At 46.3% G+C, this 27,713-nt stretch overlaps 1 protein-coding gene across 1 annotated transcript in view; it reads left to right on the top strand.

Moving 5' to 3' along the window:
- The window catches only part of DNAJC7 (DnaJ heat shock protein family (Hsp40) member C7), a 356,596-nt gene that overhangs the window by 188,448 nt on the left and 140,435 nt on the right, over positions 1-27,713 (top strand). The window contains exon 9 of the mRNA XM_069237667.1: positions 8,413-8,504. Coding sequence (XP_069093768.1) covers positions 8,413-8,504 — 92 coding nt within the window. The remainder of the gene's footprint in view (positions 1-8,412; positions 8,505-27,713) is intronic.

The raw sequence follows: 27,713 nt of genomic DNA, 5'->3' as shown, positions 1-27,713 counted from the left end.
ACAGAGGAGCCAGACGATAGTCCAAAAAGCATTCTGGATAAGCAATCAAAGGCAAATAATATAGTAAAAGCAGTTAAATTCTTCAAGTCTGTGCAACTTAAAAATTGGCAGGTTAGTAAAAATCTTAATTGGTCACTGTCGTATTGGATACAGAGAAACAAGGAGCCACCACAAACTTCTTTAAGGCTTAATGTTTTTAAGGTTTCAGGCCTTGCCTGCCAACCACTATTAGCACCACCCATCTGGATCTCTCAAATTTCTCTGGAAAAAACAAATCTCTTGACTCCTGCCCCACAGAGCTTACTCAGTTAATTCTTCACACTTCCTCCACACTGCATAGCATGCTTCTAACTTCACTCACAACTGGAAAATATTTCTGTTGTAGTCAGGTTTTGTGCATGTAGTCTCTCAAGTTACCTAGAATACCTCTAACTACGTTTTGGAATTCATTTTGAAATTTAATACCTTATTTGATCAGACCCACAAACACTATTTCACTATTGGTCGGACTCTCAGCAGGCTTTTTTGCATGAGGCAAAGAAAGGTCCAAGATAATACAGCTCTCTGCTTGCTGTGGCCATCCTAAAACACTGTTGCATTATTTTTTACATCCCCTTACATTATAATTTGTTAGCTTGGAGAAAAACAGCAAGTCATCAGGTTTTCCCTCGTAATCACAAGTCTTGATAGCTGGATCTGTAGAGGAACAGAACCCTGAAATTTAGTTTTCAAAATTGTTTGAATTGAACGTGAACCAGGCACCAGAATCAAAAGGAACTTCAACTGGAAATTTGCTGATATTAACTACATCCTTGATTGGACTTACGTCCAACAATTTGCAATGCCTCAACCATAGGTACTTCAAATAATTTAGCGATCGTACTGTCATTTACTGTGGGTTTGCAACATCTTGAATAATACCCTTTCTTTTTAAACAACTGACACGCAACCCTCATAATAAGACAATCCTTGGAGTTGGCATAGTGACCAACTGCAGCATTTATCTAATATGGTCTGTCAGGCTTCTAATGCTAGAATCATTCATCTTAGTCCTCCTAGTAAGGAGTCAGAGGGAGTTTCCCCACATGGTGAAAAGTGGATTGTAGGGCTTGCGGAGAACTTAGCTGTCAGATATGTGTTGATGAACACCAGGTCTCTTATTAAGCACCATTTTGAATTCTCTGAGTTTTTGGCAATGCATCAAGCCGATCTGCTTTTCATTACGGAAACCTGAGGTGATGACACCTCCGGCCTAGAGCTAATTTCAGCTGTTCCTACCACCTACACAATCTATTGTCTTGATAGACCTAGTAAAAGGAGGACAGGACTTGCAGTTGTCTATCTGGAGCATTTCGCAGACATTTTTTCTCCTGCCTCTGTATTTGGGCTAGTAGAAATATTGTTTGATTTCGAACTGATCAAAAAGCAGTCGTTTAGTGGTATGCTAATCTAGTGTCCCCCAGGGCCTAGAACAGCGTTTGCTGATAAGATCAGTTCTCTCTTGGAAGCATCTATCACTAAATCTGACTTTACCGCTATGGGGGATTTTAACTTCCACATGGAGATCAAGTTGGACGCCGATTCTGAACGGCTAATTGAGATTTTCCTGCCTCGGACTCTCTCAAATAGTTAAGGGCCCTACGCATTGAGGAGGATACATGCTAGATGGGATATTGACAAATATTCCCACAATTTCTAAGTCCGCCTCTCCCATTGACATGGTTGAATCACATTGCAGTGACCTGGGAGATAATGCTGCAGGCTAGGCCTCGCCCAGTGTTTTGTGACAAGAAGTCTGGAGCTGAGCATGGCATAAGATTCAGCCGACTTAAATAAATTCCCTGTTATTTACCTCGCTACCTGACACTTCGGATAATCCAGAGCACATGGTGGAGTACTCTAACTCAGTGTTTCCCAACCTTTTGACTCCTGAGGACCCCCACTGAATCACTCCTGAAAGCCAGGGACCCCCAAGAAATTTGTACGATTTTAAATTTCAAATATTAAAACAGTAATTCGCAAAAAAATACACAAACAAATACACGCCAAACAAATACTCAAATTAGTAAAGATATCATTATTTTATATTGGAAAAAAATTCAAAAATTGGAAAACGTTAATGGGAAGATTGGTGCTGCATCTCAGCAGCTAACTTTTCAATGTTTGGTTTTATTTAGGAAAGCTGAATCCTCAAGTCAGATTCTACATTCCCCAAGCGATTTTTGTTCTTATTTTTTAGATACATAAACTTTTTAATTTAGTGTGTGGTGGGCAAAGGAAGTAAAACCATACAGGCCTCTCATCTCTCCATAGCCTCTCTGTCACATGTATTTAGTTTGATTATAGTACCTCTCATACCATAGAAGGGTGTTGAAACACTTTACAGGGGACTACAAGGTGTAGGATTCACCTCATCCATACTGTTAGGCATTTTCTAAGAGTGTTTGGTCTGGAAAAACACAAACTCAGGATTCAGAACATTACACAGTGGCTAGCCTTGACTTTAATAATAGCGTACTCCTATGCAAGCAGACCTTTTTTTTTAGCAGTAATGAAAGAATTGGACAAAATATAATTTTCTAATTTGTTCTATGTAGTTCTTTATTGGCAGTTCATAACTCACTGTGCCAGATTATGATTGTGACTTATGAACTGCACAATAACAAAAGAATCTATGTGACAAAAGCGGTAACCCACTGTGCTATGCACATAAGATGTGGTTTTGTTTGCATCATACACGTTCTTTGCATCAGGCATATGAACCATCTTCACTACCTCCAATGAGTCAAAACTGCCACTACTAGACAAACTCCCATCTCTCCAGCAGGTACATTAATTACCAGAGTTCTCTTGACACTTTTATTTATGTCGGAAAGCTTACACTGAACTTTACAGTGCTTTTAAAGCTGCCGCAAAAAATGAATAAACAGATAAAAAAGCATGCACATGTTTCTGTAGAGGGCCCAGCTGGAGAAGTGCATTCATGTTGGTCCAGGCCTGCGGACCCCCTGGGAATGTGTCACGGACCCCTGGGGGTCCGCGGACCACAGGTTGGGAAACCCTGCTCTAACTGAATCACTTCAGCCCAAAGCTAGGACTAACAATACAAAAAAGCCATTTCTGCCATGGTTTAACAATATCCTTAGGGCATCTAAACAAGGCTGTAGAAGGCAGGAACGTAAATAGTGAAAAACTTATGATCATCAAAAAAAGATAAATACAAAGACTGTCTGGCTGAATATAAATAGCTGGCTTGTGATGCAAAATCAGCATACTGTGCAGACCAAATTAAATCAGTGAGTGACTCTTACAGAGCCCTCTTTCAAATCATTAAAAAAAAAGTAACTGAACCCACACTGGGGAATTTAGCAGTAAATAGCCAGGATTTCTGTGACTCCTTGGCCCTCTTCTTTCAGGAAAAGATAATGATACTTTTTAATCAATTTGCCACAAATGGTTCTGGCTGTCTTAAAAACCAGTCACCAGAAGTAAGGTGCTGTTTTAAGCAGTTTTAGGTCCCATCAGTTGACCAATTAGAAAAGTCTATCCTACATATCAAATCTGGATCCCTGCTCCCCTAAAATAGTGCATTTGGCATCTAAGGCAACAGCTCTTCATCTGTTCTAATTGTTCACTACTTTGTTCAAAACTGGGGTTTTCCCTACCTGCTGGAAGTTAGCCTTGGTTCTTCCAATATAGAAAAAAAACGAGTCTAAATGTTTTGGATTTGAACAACTATCATCCAATTTCCTGGCTTCAGTTTCCTGACAAATTGGTGGAAAAATTGATGAATTAACAACTCGACTCTTTCATAGAGAAGAACCATCTTCTTGAAGATACACAGTTTGCCTTTAGGAAAGGCCATAGCACAGAATCCGTGCTACTATTGGCTACTGAGGATATTAGAGCCGCTCTGGACCAGAGCGGAAGTGCCTCCCTCATCCTCTTAAATCTCTCAGCTGCTTCTGATACAGTCAACCATGATTTATTGGTTGACCGGATCCATAGTCTTGGGATTGAATGCCAGATTCTAGTTCTAATGTAGCCGTTCCTATCAAGTCAACAACTGTCATCCCTAAGGTGATTTCACATCAGAAATATACTCTGCCGTGTCGAGTGCCGTACGGGTCATCATTGAACCCAGCGCTCTTCAACCTGTATGTTACACCGTTGACTGCGCTCATCAAATCATTGGCATCGTATGCTGATAATACACAGATAGTGGTCTCAATTTCCAAACACGATGTGCTCGCAAGTGACCAACTCAGGTACTGTATGAGCTCTGTAAGGCAAATGGATGGACTTCGTTTGTTTGAATTTGAGCTCCTCAAAGACTGAGGTTATTCTTTTTGCCAATAATACATCCTTTTGGTCCCCTGCTTGGTGGCCTTCGGATCTGGAAATTCTCTCCACTCTAGTTTCAAAGATAAAATATCTTGGAGTTTTACTTGACAATGAGTTGATCTTCAAGTGAATAAATACACCTCTTCTTCCTTCCATGCACTAAGAATGATTAATTAAAAAAACAAAATTGATTCCCTCTGAGCTTCTTAAAACAGTGGCTATTGCACTTGTATTGGCTAGGCTGGATTATTCTAGCAGTCTTTGTTTGCATCTCTCTAAGGGCTCTCAAAATAAACTACAAACTCTTCAAAATGCGGCTGCTCTGTTTCTCCTGTCAATCCCTAAATTTCAGTCTGCAGAAACGGCCTTATGCAGTTTGATCTGGCTACCGGTTAATCGGAGTCCTCTTTAAGGTGCTTTGCACAGCTTATAAGACCCTTCACGGTCTGGGCCCAAATTATTTTTGGATGAAGCTGAGGCCTTGCTTACTGGGCAAAAATCGGATTTCCGGCTCCGCCAGGAATCTGTGGATGCCATCTTTCAAACAGTCTTCCTGGGGTGAAAGAAGTTTCCTTAGGTCTAAGGCATTGCACTGGAACCGTCTTCGTTCCAGTCTAAAAACCGCTGTATACCTTTCCCTTTTTAGGAAATCCTTGAAAACGTGGCCCAGCAATCTGATAATTGAGCCTCGTCGCTCGTTGTTCTCACTTCAGCGCCAAGACACCTTCGGGTATTCGTTATTGTTAGAAATGGGGTCCACAGTTGGCAGTCGGTTTGCACCCTGTCCAAGTATGGACCCTCACTCTAGTCAGGATAAGGGAGATACCTGCTCAGATAACCCCTGCTCTCACCCCCTTGGTAGCTTGGCATGAGCAGTCAGGCTTATCTCAGAAGCAATGTGTAAAGCATTTGCGCATAACACAGTAATAAGTGAAAACACTACAAACTAACACCACACCAGTTTTAGAAAAATAGCCAATATTTATCTATATAAAACAAGACCGAATACAATAAAAATCCAACATACAGGAAGAAAAATGTGAATTCTGCAAGATTTACTAAAAACTACAGTACCTTGAAGTCGATAGCTCTACCTGGGGCTATCACGGCGTCGAGATCAACAAAACCAACAGTTCAGGCTGGCCGCGGCGTTGCGGGCCAGCTACGGTGTCGGGAAGACCTACAAACAGTATCTTGGATTTGCAGGGCATCATGATCCTCGCGGTGAGCTCCGGAGAGCGGCGTCACTGATGTCGTGGTGTCAGTTCCAGAGTCGTTGCAGGAGTCGTCGGTCCCTTGAGGTCACACGTGTTGCAGATCGAACTCCAGGCTGATGAAGTCAGGTGCGCCGGCGTGGATGGCGTCGGGGCTGCGGTGCGAAGCGGGACAATGCGACGTGTGGTGCCCACAGGCCACAGTGCAGGCAGCGGCTCAGTGACAACGTCCTGCGGCGTCTGTGAGACCGGGGCTGCGGTGTGAAGCAGGGCAGGGTGACATGCGGTGTCCACAGGTCAAGGTGCAGGCAGAGTTGTTGTTATTGCTGAATCGCTGTCGTCTGTAGGCCCAGGTCAGTGGTGCGGAACATGACAGTGCTTTGTGACCATCACGAGCGGTGTCCACAGGCCACGGTGCTGGCAGCGGCGCTGGTGTCGGTAGGAGCATCGTCGTCGGGGATGCCCAGGTTCCGTGTGAGCAGGCAATGCCGGAGTGTGGGACCCACAGGTCGCGGTGCGAGCAGCAGCTCGGTGAAGTAGTCTGATGATGGCGTCCGTGAGACCAGGGTCGCGGTGCAAAGCGGGGCAGTGCGACTCCGTGTGGCGTCGGCAGGTCACGGTGCAGGCCAGCAGCATCGCAGTGGTTTCTTCTCTTGAACAGCACAAAACACACAGTTCCCAGTGCTGCAGGTCGAGGAAACTGAAGTCTTTGGTGTCCCTGAGACTTCCTACAGGAGGCAATCTGTACTCCAAGCCCTTGGAGAATTTTCTCAAGCAGGACACACAGCAAAGTTCACCATTTGCACTCATTTCAGGCAGAAGCAGCAACTGCAGGCCAGTCCAGCAAAGTAACACAGCAAAGGGACAGTACTACTCCTTCAGCTCTTTAACTTTTCTCCTGGGCAGAGGTTCCTCTTGATTCCAGAAAGGTTCTAAGAGTCTGGGGTTTTGGGTCTTCTTCTTATACCCAGTTCTGCCTTTGAAGTTGGCAAACTTCAAAGCAAAGTATCAAGTGTTTGCAAGATCCTTCCTTGTCCAGGCCAGGCCCCAGACACTCACCAGTGGGTCGGAGACAGCATTGTGTGAGGGCAGGCACAGGCCTATCAGGTGTGAGTGACCACTCCTCCTCTCCCCTCTAGCACAGATGGCTAATCAAGATATGCAGGCTAAACCCCAGCCCCCTTTGTGTCCCTGTCTAGAGGAGAGGTGTGAACAGCCCAACTGTCAAACTGACCCAGACAGACCATCCACAAACAGGCAGAGTCACAGAATGGTATAAGCAAGAAAATGCCTACTTTCTAAAAATGGCATTTTCAAACAGACAATTTAAAAAACAACTTCACTAAAATATGTATTTTTAAATTGTGAGTTCCTAGACCGTAAACTCCACATTTGTATCTACTCTCAAAGGGAATCTGCGCTTTAAGGATATTTAAAGGCAGTCCCCATGTTAACCTATGAGAGAGATAGGCCTTGCACAGTGCAAACCGAATTTGGCAGTATTTCACTGTTAGGACATATATAACACATTAGTATATGTCCTACCTTAAGCATACACTGCACCCTGCCCATGGGGCTACCTAGGACCTATCTTAGGGGTGCCTTACATGTAGTAAAAGGGAAGGATGAGGCCTGGCAAGTGGGTACACTTGCCAAGTCGAATTGGCAGTTTAAAACCACACACACCCTCTCCCTCTCCCTCTCCCTTCCTAACCAGTGCTGCAGGCCCACTAGTAGCATTTGATTTACAGGCCCTGGGCACCTCTAGGGCACTTTACTAGTAAATCAAATATGCCAATCATGGATAAACCAATCAAAAGTACAATATCTAAGGGAGCACTTGAGCCCTGATTAGCAGTGGTAAAGTGCGCAGAGACAATAAACCAGCAAAAACAGACCTCCAAAAATAGGAGGAAGAAGGCAAAAAGTTTGGGGATAACCCTTCAAAAAGGGCCATTTCCAACAGTTATGCTTAATAAAACGTCACCCCGGCGCACTGACATGAATGAATGACGTCTATATAGGTACGGAGGGCACCAGCACAGATGATGACGCTGGCACGCAGAGGTGCTGCTTCAAATTTTCCAGAACCAATCTGACGCCTGCGGGATATTCTGAGGTAAGGAATCTGTTACCTGTTATCTGTTAGAAAGTCTTTACCAAAAAAAGGTGTCACCGAAGGCATGTAACTGGTTCTTCTCAGAGTATGGATTGCGTACGATTAGATACTATTATTTGGTTACAATGTTTTCCTCTTTTCCAACAATCAGTGCAGAATGTATTCCCTCTTGGCTTCTTTTGTTGTGCTGGAATGTGATCCAAATGTAGTTCTTTTCTAATGGATGAACCTTTTCATTCTTGTAAAGGTTTCTTTCAGTACTGCGATATACACCTTTGAGCTGAATAATAGTTGTAGGCTTCATCAGCTTGTAACCCTCTAATTGTTTAACTATTCCAGATTGCAGAATGTATGTGTCGGATACTAATGCTGTGCAGAGATGGTAAACCATTACTGCTTGTCCTCTAATGCGAACACTACACAACATAATGTGCCTTTAGAACTGCCTGACCAACTTAAGCTTCTTTAATGGCTTGTATAACCACACTGCAGTGTTTTGTGAATATGTGGATTGATATACGTTTTGCTGTAGAGATGTTCATAATTTGTTTTGTTGCTAAAACCACCATATGTGCTCCATCTTGGCAAGTGAGGTGACTGTGTGGCATTTGCACTTGCATAAGAAGCCTGAATACATCTAACCCCCTCTATCACTACCTGGCGTAAAATTAGGCTTGTCCTTGTGGTTATGCTAATAGACCAAAATATGATTTCCAGCACTTTGTAATTCTGCAGCTTGGAAAACCACATGAAACAATTGAAGACTGCACCAGTGCCATAAAACTGGATGACACTTACCTGAAACCATTCTTAAGGAGGGCACAGAGGTATGTGGCTTAATTTTTGTTGGCTATGGAAAAGCTGTTGATTATTTTGACTATATCTGCTGAATAAAATCACTTGTAAATTTCACTGTGTGATTCCCACACATCCATCGTCTTTTTTATTTTAGTACTTTGAACTCCTGTTTTTTTTCTTTTTTTGTAGGTATCCATCAAAACTATGACTTTTAAAGCTATGTATGGGTTTTCTTAGTTGTGTTAAATACTTTTTGGATTGTGAACACAGAATGCAACCTTTCTGGTGGTTGACAGATTGTTATTGCAGGATTTGTTTTAAACTATTTTGCCCGGAAACCTTAATGGGGTGGGGAAATGTAGTTCCTAGGGTTACCAGTGTAGAGGGGAGAATACTCGAACGAAAGGGGTGTAGCAAATTCTGTAGACCTCAATGGGAGGTACAGCCAGGGATTCACCTACCATAAATCGAAATCCGTAGTATTTATTTCTGGTCTGTGATTTAATTACTTGCTTTTTCCAAAAGTCAAACACTGTTTTTTACATTGATATTATCAGATTATCTGTTGATTTATTGCGTCAAGCAACATTAACTACCATAGTTGGAATGCTATAGCCCCTGTCTGCTCTGTGAATACACAACCCCCAACAGGGTATTACAATATACATCTATGCATACATGATACTGGAGGGTTTCTGCTCACTGACCTACCACTAAAATTCAGCAGTCCTCACCTTGTGAAGGTCGAGAACCTTTTGTTTATGAATATTTGATTCTGGGTTAATAGTACATTTTAAAACTAGTTTGGACCCTGAAATCTTTGTAGGAAAGTGACTTGGGGTTCTCCTGCTTAAAAACGCTAGCAAAACAGAAGCATGCAGTGCATTTCTAGTAGCCAGGTCCGGTGGCTCAGTAGATCGAGTTTACGAATCTGTGGTTAACCTTGGTCACAAGTTGTAATCCTTGTTAGGTCCTTTGAGCTGGATCGCAGCTCCTAGATACACCACTGGTCCGTGCCATCATAAATATGCATGCTCTATTATGCGCAATCAAAATGGGTTATATATTAATAACTTGCATCCATTCGTCCTGAGGGAATTTCCTCGCACTGTTTTTGGATATATGTTATCCAACTAATTGGTAATTAGTTTACTGGCATCCATGAGGAAGAAAGGCTGATTGGACACACTAGAATGCAAACTTCTAAGGATGGGAGTATACTGGTCCACCGAGCCATTGGTGCTCTGATTCATTTAAGACCATTTGTAATGTGAAATGGGAGTTAAGAGTACTGCCCTTTTAAGAGCTCTATGACCACGACTTTCTCTAAGGATAGTTTAGTTTGCTTGTGTTGAGATCTAAAATTGCTTTTTCTAGAAAGTACCAATCCATACAAAACGCACCATATCTAATTATTGAGGGGGAGGGGGTACTTCTAGAAAATGGCTTCAGACTTTTCTACACATGGGATAAATGGGTGTGTTAGTAGGCAATTGGGAAAGCAATTTAACAGTAATTTAAAGTAGCAGATGCCCCCGATTTGTAATAGATGATGGCCCACATATCATGACACTGTTCATTACCGGCCAATTGACCTTGGAGTATGATACATGTAATAAAACAGGAATATAGGCAACAGGATTGGACTGCATGCATTTGACTTTAAAACAATAATTAAATTGATGTTTTTGAGGCTGTTGTGTGTAGGTGGTGAGTCTATTCCTGCTCTGAAAGAACACAGGCTGACTCACGAAGCATTATTGAATATTGCACTGGTGACCTAACTGAATCAGAACAAAATAATCTTGAGCAGGCAGATGTTAAAAGGTGGTTAAACTAGAACAGGGCTGAATAGATTTTTGACTGTTATTCCTGATGACTGTGACTTGAACTGCAAACAGTCATTTACCTTTGCTAAATCTAACCTTTAGGGCAGAGATGTAATCACGAGTTGTTACGAAGGGGCTGAAGGGAGGATTCATCAGTTGTTCTTACTCATTAAATGGTATGGTCAGGTGCTAGACAGTGAAAGCACCCATGTTATAGACAGGCAGTCCTAAGTGACACAAGCTTTTATACAGAGCCAGTGCAGAGCCCTAGAAGTATACAAAGAAATATATTCATAGCCACACTTGCTTTGCATATTTCTTCCATCTAGTGTTAGGTCTATACGTTTGCAACTTGATTATCTTCGAAGACATTTCAAATCGCAAGGCCTGTGACGTCTCCCTTAGTCCACAAAGCTCTGAGGCAAAGACTTCAGCTCAGATTGTGTTTTTTCTGCCATTGTGTTTGGACATTCAAGAGCCAGCTCTGGAACTGATGCCTTCTTTGCCAGATTCTTTGTGACCAGCCATAGATTCTGCAAACTCACTTCTTTTGAAAGCAATTATTGTCTATCCAGCGCCTGATTGGAGGACTCTTTGTTTATGTCCAAGCTTCTTTTGATGCACTGCCTCTGTTGACTTCTCAGTGAATCGTGACTGGATACCTACACCAACCATCTGCAGTTGACTTTTTGAGGGTCTTGCAGAAAGGCACCTTTTCACTTCTGCCCCGCGCGCAACACCAAGTACTACTGGTCAGACTATTCCAGAATGTGCAGCCTAGGTATTTTCCTGAAAATACTTCCTGCAATGCCTGCTTTTTAGTGTAAGAATACCCACTCACACCAGAGAGAGGCGTTGGATGCATATAATGCAACACCAAGCAATTTCCCTCTCCAGAAAGACCTGTGACAGCTTTGAGCCAGAAGATCTACTTGTATCCAAGGAGAAAGAAGAAGGCCCCTCTGGCTTTCTGCTGCCCATGTGAATGGGGGCCTAAAGAGGGTGTGCTCTTACACTGCTGATACTGAGCCGGCCAGCCTGAATGCACTCAAGACCGAAGACTAGGCCTTTGCCTAGGCCCCCAGCCATGCTGTAGGTGAATCAGGGTCAGTCTTCTGGTCTTCCAATCGACCCCCGACCGAAGCAGATTACTGCTTCTGGGGAGTCTGTCATTAAGCCCACAGTCTAGCCTAGAAAGGCATTGGACATTGAGTCCTACTCTGTTCACTGGTATCACTTGATTCAAAACCCACCTTTGACATAGAGCAAAACTCCACCTAAGGGAGCCAAGCCTGTCCGTGCCCCCTCAGTGGATTGTAAATATTCTGTAGGTGTGGCATTGGTGATAAGATTGAATATCCACCAGGAAGAGTGTTACCGAAGGTAAGTAAGTTGTTTATCTGATATGGACTTCTAGCTACAGTTTTGTTACCATTGAATATTCTCCAAGCATCAGACTGGATCTTAAAATCTTAAGCAGTACCTTTGGGCGCTGGTAGGTGGCGCTTATTGGGTCTGCATTGTAGAAGTCTGCACCAAATGTTACATTCACGGTGCCTGTATAGGCTCCACCCCAGTGTGCTGACATTAGTTCCTTTCTTTCAGTGCAGGTTTGGCTGGACTCATTGTTTGGCTGTTCCCCCTCCCCCCCCCCAACGTTATTTCAAGCTTTTTTCAAGCAAATATACTCATAGTGTGCCTTAGGGATGTCCCCTAATAAACCTGCAGGTTTCAGCCTTATCTGATTTTTTTTGGCACCAGTATGCCAGTTGTGGGGTGTGCTAGGTCATAAGCAACCAAATTTTAGAGGAGAGAGCACAGTCTCTGGGGCCCTGCTTAGCAGGATCCCGATCGAAGAGTCAAAACACACTGACTTCAGGCAAAAAGTGGGGGTGACCATTCCAAAAAGAAGGTACTTTCCTACACTCCCAGCCTTTTGTTATGCCCTAATTGAGCCTTTATCATATTGGACAGGAGGGTCAGTGAGCTGCATGCCCTGTCTGTTCACCCTCTGTATACCAGCTTCTTACCAGATAGACTGGTCCTCCACACCTGTTCCTCCATTCTGCCGAAGGTAGTGACACTTTTCAACGCTGGGCAAATCTTTGTGTCACTGACCTTCTTTGCTCCGGCCTCGCCCCTCCAAGGAGGAGAGGCTCCATTGCCCGGCCCCAGAAAGGTTTGTCATGAGTACTTTGCGTTTTAGGTCATCCAGGATTTTTTGGTCTGAACCAGTTTGCAGACCCACCTCCAGGGAAATATTGCTTTGGTATCTATTTCTGAGGTAAGGAATCTGTGGCAATTAGTCTCTGTGAGATGAACAAATCAGTTACCTTGAGTAATGCCTTGTAGTAGAGACTCTTACCACGCTGCACATTTCTTACTGAGCCTCCCCGTTTCTGCCTACTTGGCTTTCTGCCTAAAACGGTCTGTGTAGGCTTTTAGTTTCTGCGTATGGGTCAACTGGCCTTCTGATGTGGCTACTTGCTTCTAGCGTGGAGAGTCACGTAAAGAAACTGATGTAAGCGTGCTGAGGTGGCACCCATATAAACACCGCACACATCGCGTCTGGTGTGAACGAAAGATGCGGAGCCGATAATTGCCACCTACCAATGCACAGAGGTACTGCTCAAGATTTTCTGGAAACAATCTGGCATCTGAGAAGTATTCTAGGATAAGGAATCTGCAGCTATTCTCTACCAGTTAAGACGTTATCGAAGTTAAGTAACTTGTTCTTTAGGGGCCGTTGAGTTGGACCCACTGCCCCATGGGAGAGAGTTACCTACGACAAAGAGGTGGTCTGTAGTGCAGCACAAGTACTGTCTAGAGTTCTACACCACCACCCATTTCACCTTAGTAGTTCCTCCTCAGCCCAGGCCGTCCTTGACTGTTGAACGAGGAGGTGTAGGTGCTCCTAGCCAAAGATAAGATCAGTCTGGTAGCCCTACACCACTGCAGCAAAGGAATATACTCCCACCACTCAATACCCAAGAAGGTCCAGCCCTTCTTAGCGTACATCCTTCGGTCTTTCACCAGGAAAGAACATGTGAGGATTTAGTGTTGGTAAAAGCCAAACAAACACACAAAAGGTGATGCAAGAAATGCTTGCAGGAAGTCTAACCAGTAGCAAACGCTCTCTGTGCCATTCCAACCCATTGTGTTTTATTGCCCACCATGCCACCTCAGTTTGGATCCAGCCATATGCAAATCAGTGTTGATTGTGCTTTAATAGGAACACCCCAGCCCGAAATAACAGGCCATGTCCTCCCTGAACCAGACATAAACAACCCCAGACCAGGTTTTTGTTAATAGGAGTTTACAAGTTGGACGTAGCTTGGTACGATGTCTGGCCATACATACTCTTGCCACTTAAAGCAGTACATTAAACACACAAAAGGTATTGGGAGGAATGCTTACCATAAGACTAATCATTGGCATTCGCTGTGGGTAGCAATCCAACCCACTGTTCTTTTGCCCACCATGCCACCTTAGTTTGTACCCAGCCAAATGCAAATCAATCCTGACCCTGCTGTAATAATATTTCAGCCCGAAGTGCCAGGCCAGGTTCTTCCTAAACTGATAACAAGCAAGTGAAGTCTGGTTTATCCCTGACTGGGGGATCGTCAGTTGGATGTAGCTTGTGTAGTATGCTCTCCTTTGTTGGGATAGCAGCCTGTTGCTCTGCGGGGCTTTCCTCAACCCTGCTCCTCAGGTGACCATTGCAGAGGATGCCTCGCCGATAGATTGGAGAGCTTACCTCCATCGTGTCACTGTACACATCATCTGTTCCTCACAATTCCAGAGGTATCAAATCAAGTACCTGGAGCTTTCAGCAATTCATCTAGCCTCAACAGCTGTCTTCAAGCACATCGGGAGCATGGCAGTCCTAAAAAAAAAACTTGTGCTACATTGAGAGACCTTTCTCATGCTTACATGAACAGTCTCCACTCGCCTGATAGATTTGCCACTGGGCAACTCAAAACAGTGTTCATCTGTTACCAGAGCATTTATTGCAGATGGACAACAGCTTTGCAGTGTAGGAAGCTGGTTATCTGTGCAGTGAACCAAATGTAGGGTTAAACTGTGCAGATAGTACAGGCGGCCTTTATTCCCTTAACAGGTTAAAAATAAACCTAAATGCTCTCTTTGCATTTGTTGAACACAGTCAATAAATGACGCATGCTCAAGAAGAAACTTGAACCCAATTTAGAACAATAACAGAGCTTATTATTAATTTAGACACCTAGATCTTCAACATCAGGCAAGAACCTTTCGAGTTAGCAATATTCAAACATAGAAAATACAGTTGATAGATTAGAAGCAGGAGCCTCAAACACTGTAATGTTATCCCATGGGGGAAACTCACTGCACAGTGTCACTTGCAAAACGACTTACAGGGTTGGTCTTCTGGACTTTAGATAAGTAGGGGTCAAGGTCCTTAGAACCATCAGCAGTTTCAGGTCACCTACCCTGGTGTGTCCTGGTGCAGAGGTGCGGGTCGCAAAGGCAGCTTTGAGCACTACCCCTGAAGTCTTTTGACAAACCTGTAAGAAGAAAATGCTGCTAGTGGGGACTTGGAGACCAATCCATCGGAACCGAAAGGAGGGCTCAGTTCTGGAGGATCTCTGGGGCTATGGGGTTGACACAGACACAGACTCTGGCTGTGAGGCTGTGGTGCAGAGGTGTTTTGTCTGGCAGGGCACTGGTGTCAGAGATTCTCCCTTATCGGGGTTAACTTCGTGATGGGAAAACAAGGCAGCAGGGCCATTCTTGGTGCTAACTTTGGTATTGTTGACATCGCTCGTTGGTCGGTCTGTGTTGTTGTCTGGACTGAATACTAAACAAGCCTTGGTGATTGCAACGGACTGGGTACTCCGGGTGTTGGTGCAGGGAGGCTCTGTGCGGACTCAGTCTCTGCAATCTTCTATAAACAGACTCATATTACTCCAAAGGTCCAGTCACTTTTTAGTCTCTCAAGAAAAATCCACACTATCAAATTGTCGACGTTTCAACCCCATTTATGTAGATCAGTCTATCCGGGGTCATCATCAGGACTGTTAGTTTGCTATAGATAGCACCATTCAGTCATCGTGTTCTGTCTTAGGGTGATTGTTTAATCATCTCATCCTCCGTTGACTTTGGATCCTAGTTGTCTGTCCACTCCCTGTACCTCCTTATGGTTTGTTTTTCATACCGGAGGACGACTAGAGTCAATGGAGGATTAGATGATTAAACAATCACCCTGAGACATAATACGATGACATAAATGGGGTCGAAACGTCGACAATTTGATAGTGTGGATTTTGCTTGAGAGACTAAAAAGTGAGTTCTGGACCTCTGGAGTAATATGAGTCCGCTTATAGAAGAGCGCAGAGAATTTGTTTTAACCACATCTTGTTTATATTGTACAGAGCACATTTGCACAAACGTTTTTCACTACATTCACTTTCACTGCGCCATCACTATAGGAGCACCGTAAGGATTGAATTCATAATTAAGAATAACTGTGTTTTTTAATAAAGAGATAATAAAACATGAATTGTTGACAATTTTGACGTTTGAAGATTGTTTAAAAATTGTTTACCAGGAAGACAACGGTTTTACTTCCCCCTGTAGGACCATTGTTTAATTGTTTAATTGCTTACTTCCATATACCCATCCACCCTGCTCTTTGAAGATACCCAGGGTTTATGGTCAACATTATTAGTTCAAAGTACTGCCCTTCGGGGTCATCACAGATTCTAGTCTGTTCACCAGGTGTCTGGCCGTGGTTGCAGCTCACCTCAAAAGGTGCAAGAGAACATCTTTCCTTGCCTAGACAATTGGCTGATCAGGAGCACCACGCAACAGCATGCCTAGTGCACACACAGACCACCATACAGCTCCTTCATAGCTTAGGCTTTTTGATAAATGCATCAAAATGCCACCCAGCCCCTCCGGGCCATTCTTCGGGCCATTCTCGTAGGGAAAGATTATCCCAGGCCAGCAAGGGTGCACGCATTCCAAACACTGATGTCTCCTTTTTAGCCAGAACGTCTAGTACCAGTCAGGGCAGTAATGCACTTACTTGACTTGATGGGATCCTCCATTGCCATAGTCCCTCGCACTAGATTACACATGCGTCTGTTACAGCACTGCTTAGCATTGCAGTGGTCACAGGCGGAAGGTCATTTGGGAGATATAGTGTTGATTTTGGGCAGTACTCGTTGCTCCCTGCAGTGGTGGAATGTAAGCAACATTGCAGAGGCAGCCTTTTCTTGACTGAGTTCCAGAGAAGACCATCACTGCGTGGCTGGGTAACGCACTTACAGTACCGCACCATACAAGGGGTGTGGACACCTCACAGCAGGGTCTCCACATCAGTCACCTAGAGCTGTTAGCTATACAGCTGGCTCTTAGGGTGTTCCTTCCCCTTATCCAGCAGAAGGGATTCCTGGTCCAGATGGACAACACTACTGTTGTTTTTTTTGTTTTTAACCTACAAAAGCAAGGGGTCACACTCACTCGATTTGTATTCTTTGGACCAGAGTATTTGGAGGTGGGCGATATAATCACAAGATTCTTCTACTCATTCAGATAAACCTTATATTCATCATAAATCTTACTGAAACATCCATAATATACAGTCCAAGCTACTGTTTTCCCTTTTTCGTTCTATTATTATGTTTTTATGGTTCCTGCACAATATATCTCCCTAAATACCTGCTGCAGATCTGATGATTGTCTGTGTAGTGTTCCTTTAGGCAGCATGTCTTCTGGCATCTCATCTTTATCACCCACTCACCAGTTGTGGGGAGTGTACATACCCTAAGCATCACAGTGTTACTGTGGAGCTGGTGAGGGCACCTTCAACTCAAAACCCCTTGCTATGAAGGACATTAGTTTGCTGAACATAATACTTTGATCGTGTTACTTTTGAGATTAGTGATATGAAAACTGGAGTTTGCATGGAAATAGAAAGGGCAGCTTTTAGTTAGAGCGTGCAAGCGCTTTAACCTGTTTAGAATTGTGGCCTTTTAACCGTGCCAGTCTCACGCCCATCACTTTAACTCGTTCGTGGACTTGCCTTTCAGAACTCACTTGATGTGATTGGTAAATGTTGTCCGCCTTGAGGCTGTTTTTCTCACGCCTTGCAGACTGCCCCTGTTAAATGGATAATTGCACAGTGGGCCATATACTTCAGCGTGGGCGAACTACGCTCACAGTGCAAACACGCCCAACAGCGTGAACTCGTTATTTTGTACAGATACAATGCAATTTTAACTTTCCTTCCACCCTTGAGAAAATAGGATAATCCTCTTTATTCTGTACATTTTTATGCTGTTGCGCCCCTTGCATACCGCCCTTGGGGGATCCTCAAGCGCGTTATAGAGGTTCACAAAATAAACAAAAAATAAAGTGCCTGTGGCTTGGCTGCCTGGGGTTTATTCCGTCCTAGCTTGGCGGATTGCTTTTCCGGTCCCTTCAACTGACGCATAATGTAAGGAAGTGGCTCCTTGGCATGGTTACCCCCTGACTTTTTGCCTTTGCTGATGCTAAGTTTTGATATGAAAGTGTGCTGAGGCCTGCTAACCAGGCCCCAGCCCCAGTGTTCTTTCCCTAACCTGTACTTATGTTTCCACAATTGGCACACCCTGGCATCCAGGTAAGTCCCTTGTAACTGGTACCAAGGGCCCTGATGCCAGGGAAGGTCTCTAAGGGCTGCAGCATATCTTATGCCACCCTGGGGACCCCTCACTCAGCACAGACACACTGCTTGCCAGCTTGTGTGTGCTGGTGAGGACAAAACGAGTAAGTCGACATGGCACTCCCCTCAGGGTGCCATGCCAACCTCACACTGCCTATGCAGTATAGATAAGTCACCCCTCTAACAGGCCTTACAGCCCTAAGGCAGGGTGCACTATACCATAGGTGAGGGTACCAGTGCATGAGCACTGTGCCCCTACAGTGTCTAAGCAAAACCTTATACATTGTAAGTGCAGGGTAGCCATAAGAGTATATGGTTACACTGAAAACTGGGAAGTTTGGTATCAAACTTCTCAGCACAATAAATGCACACTGATGCCAGTGTACATTTTATTGTAACATACACCCCAGAGGGCACCTTAGAGGTGCCCCCTGAAACCTTAACCGCCTATCTGTGTAGGCTGACTGGTTTTAGTAGCCTGCCACACTCCAGACATGTTGCTGGCCACATGGGGAGAGTGCCTTTGTCACTCTGTGGCTAGTAACAAAGCCTGTACTGGGTGGAGGTGCTTCACACCTCCCCCTGCAGGAGCTGTAACACCTGGCGGTGAGCCTCAAAGTCTCACCCCCTTTGTTACAGCACCACAGGGCACTCCAGCTAGTGGAGTTGCCCGCCCCCTCCGGCCACAGCCCCACTTTTGGCGGCAAGGCCAGAGGAGATCGTGAGAAAAACAAGGAGGAGTCACTGGCCAGTCAGGACAAGCCCCTAAGGTGTCCTGAGCTGAGGTGACTCTGACTTTTAGAAATCCTCCATCTTGCAGATGGAGGATTCTCCCAGTAGGGATAGGAATGTGCCCCCCTCCCCTTGGGAGGAGGCACAAACAGGGTGTACCCACCCTCAGGGCTAGTAGCCATTGGCTACTAAACCCCCAGACCTAAACACGCCCTTAAATTTAGTATTTAAGGGCTCCCCAGAACCTAGGAACTCCGATTCCTGCAACCTAAGAAGAAGACTGCTAAGCTGAAAAACCCTGCAGAGAAGACGAAGACACCAACTGCTTTGGCCCCAGCTCTACCGGCCTGTCTCCCCCCCCTTCTAAAGACACTGCTCCAGCGACGCTTTCCCCAGGGACCAGCGACCTCTGAATCCCCAGAGGACTTCCCTGCTCTAGAAGGACCAAGAACTCCCGAGGACAGCAGCCCTGTTCACCAAAGACTGCAACTTTGAAACAAAGCAGCAACTTTGAAACAACTTGCGTTTCCCGCCGGAAGCGTGCGACTTGACACTCTGCACCCAATGCCCCTGGCTCGACTTGTGGAGAACAATCACTTCAGGGAGGACTCCCTGGCGACTGCGAGACCGTGAGTAGCCAGAGTTGACCCCCCCCCCCCTTGATCCCCCACAGCGACGCCTGCAGAGGGAATCCCGAGGCTCCCCCTGACAGCGACTGCCTGCTTCTAAGATCCGACGCCTGGTAAAGACACTGCACCTGCAGCCCCCAGGGCCTGAAGGATCCGAACTCCAGTGCAGGAGTGACCCCCAGGAGGCCCTCTTCCTTGCCCAGGTGGTGGCTACCCCGAGGAGCCCCCCCCCCCCCCTCCTTGCCTGCCTGCATCGCTGAAGAGACCCCTTGGTCTCCCATTGATTTCTATTGGAAACGCGACGCATGTTTGCACACTGCACCCGGCCGCCCCCGTGCTGCTGAGGGTGTACTTTCTGTCCTGACTTGTGTCCCCCCCGGTGCCCTACAAAACCCCCCTGGTCTGCCCTCCGAAGACGCGGTTACTTACCTGCTAGCAGACTGGAACCGGGGCACCCCCTTCTCCATTGAAGCCTATGCGTTTTGGGCACCACTTTGACCTCTGCACCTAACCGGCCCTGAGCTGCTGGTGTGGTAACTTTGGGGTTGCTCTGAACCCCCAACAGTGGGCTACCTTGGACCCAAACTTGAACCCCGTAGGTGGTTTACTTACCTGCAAAAACTAGAAGAAGACTGCTGAGCTGAAAAACCCCTGCAGGGGAAGAACAGAAGACACCAACTGCTTTGGCCCCAGTCCTACCGGCCTGTCTCCTGCCTTCCAAAGAACCCTGCTCCAGCGACGCTTTCGAAGGGACCAGCGACCTCTGAATCCTCTGAGGACTGCCCGACTTCAAGAAAGACCAGAAACTCCCGAGGACAGCGGCACTGCTCCAAAAGAACTGCAACTTTGTTTCAAGGAGCAGACTTAAAGACCCCTGCAACTCCCCGCAAGAAGCGTGAGACTTGCAACACTGCAACCGGCGACCCCGACTCGACTGGTGGAGAACCAACACCTCAGGGAGGACCCTCCGGCGACTCCGAGACCGTGAGTAACCAAAGTTGTCCCCCCTGAGCCCCCACAGCAACGCCTGCAGAGGGAATCCCGAGGCTCCCCCTGACCGCGACTACCTGAACTCCCTTTCCCGACGACTGGAAAAGACTCTGCACCCGCAGCCCCCAGCACAGAAAGGAATGGAACTCCTGTGCAGGAGTGACCCCCAGGAGGCCCTCTCCCTTGCCCAGGTGGTGGCTACCCCGAGGAGCCCCCCCCTTGCCTGCCTGCACCGCTGAAGAGATCCCTTGATCTCTCATTGAAATCTACAGAGAACCCAACGCTTGTTTGCACGCTGCACCCGGCCGCCCCACGCTGCTGAGGGTGTACTTTTTGTGCTGACTTGTGTCCCCCCCGGTGCCCTACAAAACCCCCCTGGTCTGCCCTCCGAAGACGTGGGTACTTACCTGCTGGCAGACTGGAACCGGGGCACCCCCTTCTCTCCATTGAAGCCTATGCGTTTTGGGCACCTCTTTGACCTCTGCACCTGACCGGCCCTGAGCTGCTGGTGTGGTAACTTTGGGGTTGCTCTGAACCCCCAACGGTGGGCTACCTTGGACCCAAACCTGAGACTTGTAAGTGATTTACTTACCTGACAAAACTAACAAAAACTTACCTCCCCCAGGAACTGTGAAAATTGCACTGTGTCCACTTTTAAAACAGCTTATTGTGTTTTATGTGAAAAGTATACATGCTAATGTAATGATTCCAAGTTCCTAAAGTACTTACCTGCAATACCTTTCAAATGAGATATTACATGTAGAATTTGAACCTGTGGTTCTTAAAATAAACTAAGAAAATATATGTTCGATGGCATCTGTCGCTGTAGATACACATGGTATGCATGAGCTCGCCATCTGGTGTTGGGTCGGAGTGTTACAAGTTGTTTTTCTTCGAAGAAGTGTTTTCGAGTCACGGGACCGAGTGACTCCTCCTTCTGTGCTCATTGCGCATGGGCGTCGACTCCATCTTCGATTGTTTTCTTTCCGCCATCGGGTTCGGACGTGTTCCTGTCGCTCCGAGTTTCGGTTCGAGATAGACACATACGACGACGCGTTGAACATCGAAGCGCTTCGGGGTAGATTTCGGCACCCCGTCGGGGCCTAGTCGGCCCGACTGCGTGGAGAACAACGCCGATGGAACGGACCCCGTTTCGATTCTGCCCCGAATGCCACAACAAATATCCCTATACGGACCTACACTCGGTCTGTAACCTGTGCCTGTCACCCGAGCACAGCGAAGAATCCTGTGAGGCCTGTCGGGCGTTCCGGTCCCGAAAAACTCTGCGCGACCGTCGAGCGAGAAGACTGCAGATGGCGTCCACGCCAAAGGAGCGTCGACAGTTCGAGACAGAAGAGGAACAGGAGGAATCCTTTTCCATCCAGGATTCAGACTCCGACGAGCTAGACTCTACAAAAACTGTGAGTAAGACGTCGAGATCAGAACTTAAAAAAGGAAAGAAGGCCCAGGGGACGCCACTGCCAACCGGCCATGGCTCCACCCAAATTCTCGGTGACCAACAATCGGCACCGAAAAAGGCCCATTCAGTGTCGAGATCGTCCGACTTCGGTCGAGACACCGGCACGCAGCCTCCTCGGGACCGAGAGAGTGCTAAACAGAAGCATCGACACCGAGAGTTCGGTGTCGACACGGATCGACGCCGAGACAGTGGCGCCGAAGACCATAGAGGCCAAGAATTTTCGGCACAGAAAAAGAGGAAGGTTACCTCGGAGCCGAAAAAACAATCAACAGGGTTTTCGGAGCCGAAAAAAGCGACATCAGACCCTGTTTCAGGCTCCTATACTGAAGCGCATTCTATGTCTTCACAAATGAAGAAACATAGATTTGAACAAGAACTGCAATCCACTGACGTGGATCACACGCAAAAGCGTATCTTTATCCAGCAGGGGACTGGGAAGATCAGTACCCTTCCACCTGTCAAACGAAAGAGAACGCTTCAGTTTACTCCTCAGCAACAAACAGCACAAAAGGTAACACCTCCTCCCTCGCCTCCACCTAAAATCTTCCGAAATTAGCTATCTTTCCGTTCCAAAACTCGGAGCGACAGGAACACGTCCGAACCCGATGGCGGAAAAAAAACAATCGAAGATGGAGTCGACGCCCATGCGCAATGGAGACAAAAGGAGGAGTCACTCGGTCCCGTGACTCGAAAGACTTCTTCGATGAAAAACAACTTGTAACACTCCGGCCCAACACCAGATGGCGAGCTATGCAAAACATGCGAATCTACAGCGACTGATGCCACGAACAGATGTACACTGGGTAAGTGACATTTTCATTTTCTATAACAAAACCTATTGGCCTGGATTTGTCTCTGAGTGTGTGTTCCTCATTTATTGCCTGTGTGTATGTACAACAAATGCTTAACACTACTCCTTGGATAAGCCTACTGCTCGACCACACTACCACAAAATAGAGCATTAGTATTATCTCTTTTTGCCACTATGTTACCTCTAAGGGGAACCCTTGGACTCTGTGCATACTATTCCTTACTTTGAAATAGTGCATACAGAGCCAACTTCCTACATTGGTGGATCAGCGGTGGGGTACAAGACTTTGCATTTGCTGGACTACTCAGCCAATACCTGATCACACAACAAATTCCAAAAATTGTCATTAGAAATTGTTTTTGCAATTTGATTTTTTTTCTAAATTCTTAAAAGACCTGCTAGGGCCTTGTGTTAGATCCTGTTTAGCATTTCTTTTAGAGTTTAAAAGTTTGGTAAAAGTTTGAATTGGAACCTAGAACTACTTTTAGATTCTTAAAAAGTATTCCAACTTTTAGAAGCATAATGTCTAGTGCAGAGATGAATGTGGTGGAACTCAACACCACACCTTACCTCCATCTTAAGATGAGGGAGCTAAGGTCGCTCTGTACACTAAAGAAAATAGTAATGGGCCCCAGACCTTCCAAACTACAGCTCCAGGAGCTTTTGGCAGAGTTTGAAAGAGCCAACCCCTCTGAGGATGGCAACACAGAGGATGATGATAGTGACTTGGAGGGTGATTCCCCCCTACCAGTCCTATCTAGGGAAGACAGGGCCTCTCAAGCCCTGACTCCACAAATCATAGTCAGAGATGCTGGTTCCCTCACAGGAGGGACCAACCTCTCTGAAATCACTGAGGATAACTCCAGTGAAGAGGACATCCAGTTAGCCAGGATGGCCAAAAGATTGGCTTTGGAAAGACAGATCCTAGTCATAGAAAGGGAAAGACAAGAGATGGGCCTAGGACCCATCAATGGTGGCAGCAACATAAATAGGGTCAGAGATTCTCCTGACATGTTGAAAATCCCTAAAGGGATTGTAACTAAATATGAAGATGGTGATGACATCACCAAATGGTTCACAGCTTTTGAGAGGGCTTGTGTAACCAGAAAAGTGAACAAATCTCACTGGGGTGCTCTCCTTTGGGAAATGTTCACAGGAAAGTGTAGGGATAGACTCCTCACACTCTCTGGAAAAGATGCAGAATCTTATGACCTCATGAAGGGTACCCTGATTGAGGGCTTTGGATTCTCCACTGAGGAGTATAGGATTAGATTCAGGGGGGCTCAAAAATCCTCGAGCCAGACCTGGGTTGACTTTGTAGACTACTCAGTAAAAACACTAGATGGTTGGATTCAAGGCAGTGGTGTAAGTAATTATGATGGGCTGTACAATTTATTTGTGAAAGAACACCTATTAAGTAATTGTTTCAATGATAAACTGCATCAGCATCTGGTAGACCTAGGACCAATTTCTCCCCAAGAATTGGGAAAGAAGGCGGACCATTGGGTCAAGACTAGGGTGTCCAAAACTTCCACAGGGGGTGACCAAAAGAAAGGGGTCACAAAACCTCCCCAGGGGAAGGGTGGTGAGACAGCCAAAAACAAAAATAGTAAAGTCTCCTCTACAGGCCCCCAAAAACCTGCACAGGAGGGTGGGCCCAGAGCCTCTTCACAAAACAATTCTGGGTACAAGGGTAAAAACTTTGATCCCAAAAAGGCCTGGTGTCGTAGCTGTAGTCAGTCTGGACACCAAACTGGAGACAAGGCCTGTCCCAAGAAAGATACCACTTCTAACTCCACTCCAGCTAAAACTGGAATGGCCAGTCTCCAAGTGGGATCAACAGTGTGCCCAGAGCAAATCAGGTGTCACACTGAAGCTACATTAGTCTCTGAGGGTGGGGTGGATTTAGCCACACTGGCTTCCTGGCCCCCTAACATGCAAAAATACAGGCAGCAGCTCTTAATTAATGGGACAAGTGTAGAGGGCCTGAGGGATACAGGTGCCAGTGTCACTATGGTGACAGAGAAACTGGTTTCCCCTGGCCAATACCCGGCTGGACAAACTTATCCAGTCACCAACGCTGACAATCAGACTAAAGTACATCCCATGGCTATGGTAACTTTAGAGTGGGGAGGGGTCAATGGCCTGAAACAGGTGGTGGTCTCCTCAAATATCCCAGTAGACTGTTTTCTTGGAAATGAACTGGAGTCCTCAGCATGGGCTGAGGTAGAACTGAAAACCCATGCAGCCATGCTGGGTATCCCTGAACTGGTGTGTGTCAAAACAAGGGCACAGTGCAAGGCACAGGGTGAAAAAGTAGAGCTGGAGTCTGGAAGAAAGGCCCAGCCTCCCAAGAGAAAAGGAAAGTCAGCTGGGAAACCAGCTGTAACACAACAAGAAAAAGAGAGCCTCTCTTCTCAGGAAGAAGTTCTGCCCTCTGAGGGAACTGAGCCTATGGAGCTGGAACCTTATCAGGTTGAGCTCTTGGGCCCAGGGGGACCCTCAAGGGAAGAGTTGTGTAAGGGACAAGAAACCTGTCCCTCTCTTGAAGGCCTTAGGCAGCAAGCTGCTGAAGAGTCCAAAGGCAAGAAAAATGGAACACATAGGGTCTATTGGGAAGATGGACTCCTGTACACTGAGGCAAGAGATCCCAAACCTGGTGCCACTAGGAGAGTGGTAGTGCCTCAGGGGTTCAGAGAGTTCATTCTGACCTTAGCCCATGATATTCCCCTTGCTGGGCATTTGGGACAAACCAAGACGTGGGAGAGGTTAGTCAACCACTTCTACTGGCCCAACATGTCCCAGAAGGTTAAGGAGTCTTGCACCTCCTGTCCCACCTGTCAAGCCAGTGGTAAGACAGGTGGACATCCAAAGGCCCCCCTCATTCCACTTCCAGTGGTGGGGGTCCCCTTTGAAAGAGTGGGTGTGGACATAGTGGGTCCACTGGAACCTCCCACTGCCTCAGGAAACATGTACATCCTAGTAGTAGTGGATCATGCTACTAGGTATCCTGAAGCTATTCCCCTTAGGTCGACTACTGCCCCTGCAGTAGCCAAGGCCCTCATTGGTATCTTTACCAGAGTGGGCTTCCCTAAGGAGGTGGTGTCTGACAGAGGTACCAACTTCATGTCAGCATACCTAAAACACATGTGGAATGAATGTGGAGTGACTTATAAATTCACTACACCATATCATCCACAAACTAATGGCCTTGTTGAGAGATTCAACAAGACATTAAAGGGCATGATCATGGGGCTCCCAGAAAAACTCAAAAGGAGATGGGATGTCCTCCTGCCATGTCTGCTTTTCGCTTAGAGAGGTGCCTCAGAAGGGAGTAGGGTTCTCACCCTTTGAACTTCTGTTTGGCCACCCTGTAAGGGGACCACTAGCTCTTGTGAAAGAAGGCTGGGAGAGACCTCTTCATGAGCCTAAACAAGACATAGTGGACTATGTACTTGGCCTTCGCTCAAGGATGACAGAGTACATGGAAAAGGCAAGCAAAAACCTTGAGGCCAGCCAACAGCTCCAGAAGTGTTGGTATGACCAAAAGGCTGCACTGGTGGAATTTCAACCAGGGCAAAAGTATGGGTTTTGGAGCCTGTGGCTCCCAGGGCACTTCAGGACAAATGGAGTGGCCCTTACCCAATCCTGGAAAAGAAGAGTCAGGTCACCTACCTGGTGGACCTAGGCACAACCATGTAAACCGCCTAAAACTCTTCCATGACAGGGCTGATGTGAATTTGTTGATGGTAACAGATGAGGACCAGGAAGCTGAGAGTGAGCCTCTCCCTGATCTCCTCTCATCAGACCCTAAAGATGGCTCAGTGGATGGAGTGATCTATTCAGACTCCCTCTCTGGCAAACAGCAAGCTGACTGTAGGAGGGTCCTACAACAGTTTGCTGAGCAACAGTTTGCTGAGCTCTTTTCCCTAACCCCTGGTCAGACACACCTGTGTACCCATGATGTGGACACAGGAGACAGCATGCCTGTCAAAAACAAAATCTTCAGACAGTCTGATCAAGTTAAGGAAAGCATCAAGGTGGAAGTCCACAAGATGCTGGAATTGGGAGTAATTGAGTACTCTGACAGCCCCTGGGCTAGCCCAGTGGTCTTAGTCCCCAAACCTCACACCAAAGATGGAAAGAGAGAGATGAGGTTTTGTGTGGACTACAGAGGACTTAACTCTGTCACCAAGACAGATGCCCATCCCATTCCTAGAGCTGATGAGCTGATTGATAAATTAGGGGCTGCCAAATTCTTAAGTACCTTTGACTTAACAGCAGGGTACTGGCAAATCAAAATGGCCCCTGGAGCAAAAGAAAAGACAGCATTCTCCACCCCTGATGGGCATTATCAGTTCACTGTTATGCCCTTTGGTTTAAAGAATGCCCCTGCCACCTTCCAAAGGTTGGTGAATCAAGTCCTTGCTGGCTTGGAGTCCTTCAGTGCAGCTTATCTTGACGATATTGCTGTCTTTAGCTCCAACTGGCAGGATCACCTGGTCCACCTGAAGAAGGTTTTGAAGGCTCTGCAATCTGCAGGCCTCTCTATCAAGGCATCCAATTGCCAGATAGGGCAGGGAACTGTGGTTTACTTGGGACACCTTGTAGGTGGAGGCCAAGTTCAGCCACTCCCACTATCTCCCAGACTATTCTGGACTGGGCAGCTCCAAAAACCCAGACTCAAGTCAGGGCATTCCTTGGCTTGACTGGGTACTATAGGAGGTTTGTGAAAGGATATGGATCCATTGTGACAGCCCTCACAGAACTCACCTCCAAGAAAATGCCCAAGAAAGTAAACTGGACTGTAGAATGCCAACAGGCCTTTGACACCCTGAAACAAGCTGTGTGCACAGCACCAGTTCTAAAAGCTCCAGATTACTCCAAGCAGTTCATTGTGCAAACAGATGCCTCTGAACATGGGATAGGGGCAGTTTTGTCCCAAACAAATGATGATGGCCTTGACCGGCCTGTGCTTTCATTAGCAGGAGGTTACTCCCCAGGGAGCAGCGTTGGAGTGCCATTGAGAGGGAGGCCTTTGCTGTGGTTTGGTCCCTGAAGAAGCTGAGACCATACCTCT

The sequence above is a fragment of the Pleurodeles waltl genome, chromosome 6, assembly GCF_031143425.1.
Source record: "Pleurodeles waltl isolate 20211129_DDA chromosome 6, aPleWal1.hap1.20221129, whole genome shotgun sequence".
Classification (NCBI taxonomy): Eukaryota; Metazoa; Chordata; class Amphibia; order Caudata; family Salamandridae; genus Pleurodeles; species Pleurodeles waltl.
Note: the sequence above shows the minus strand (reverse complement) of the source record. Positions and strands in the feature narration are given on the sequence as shown.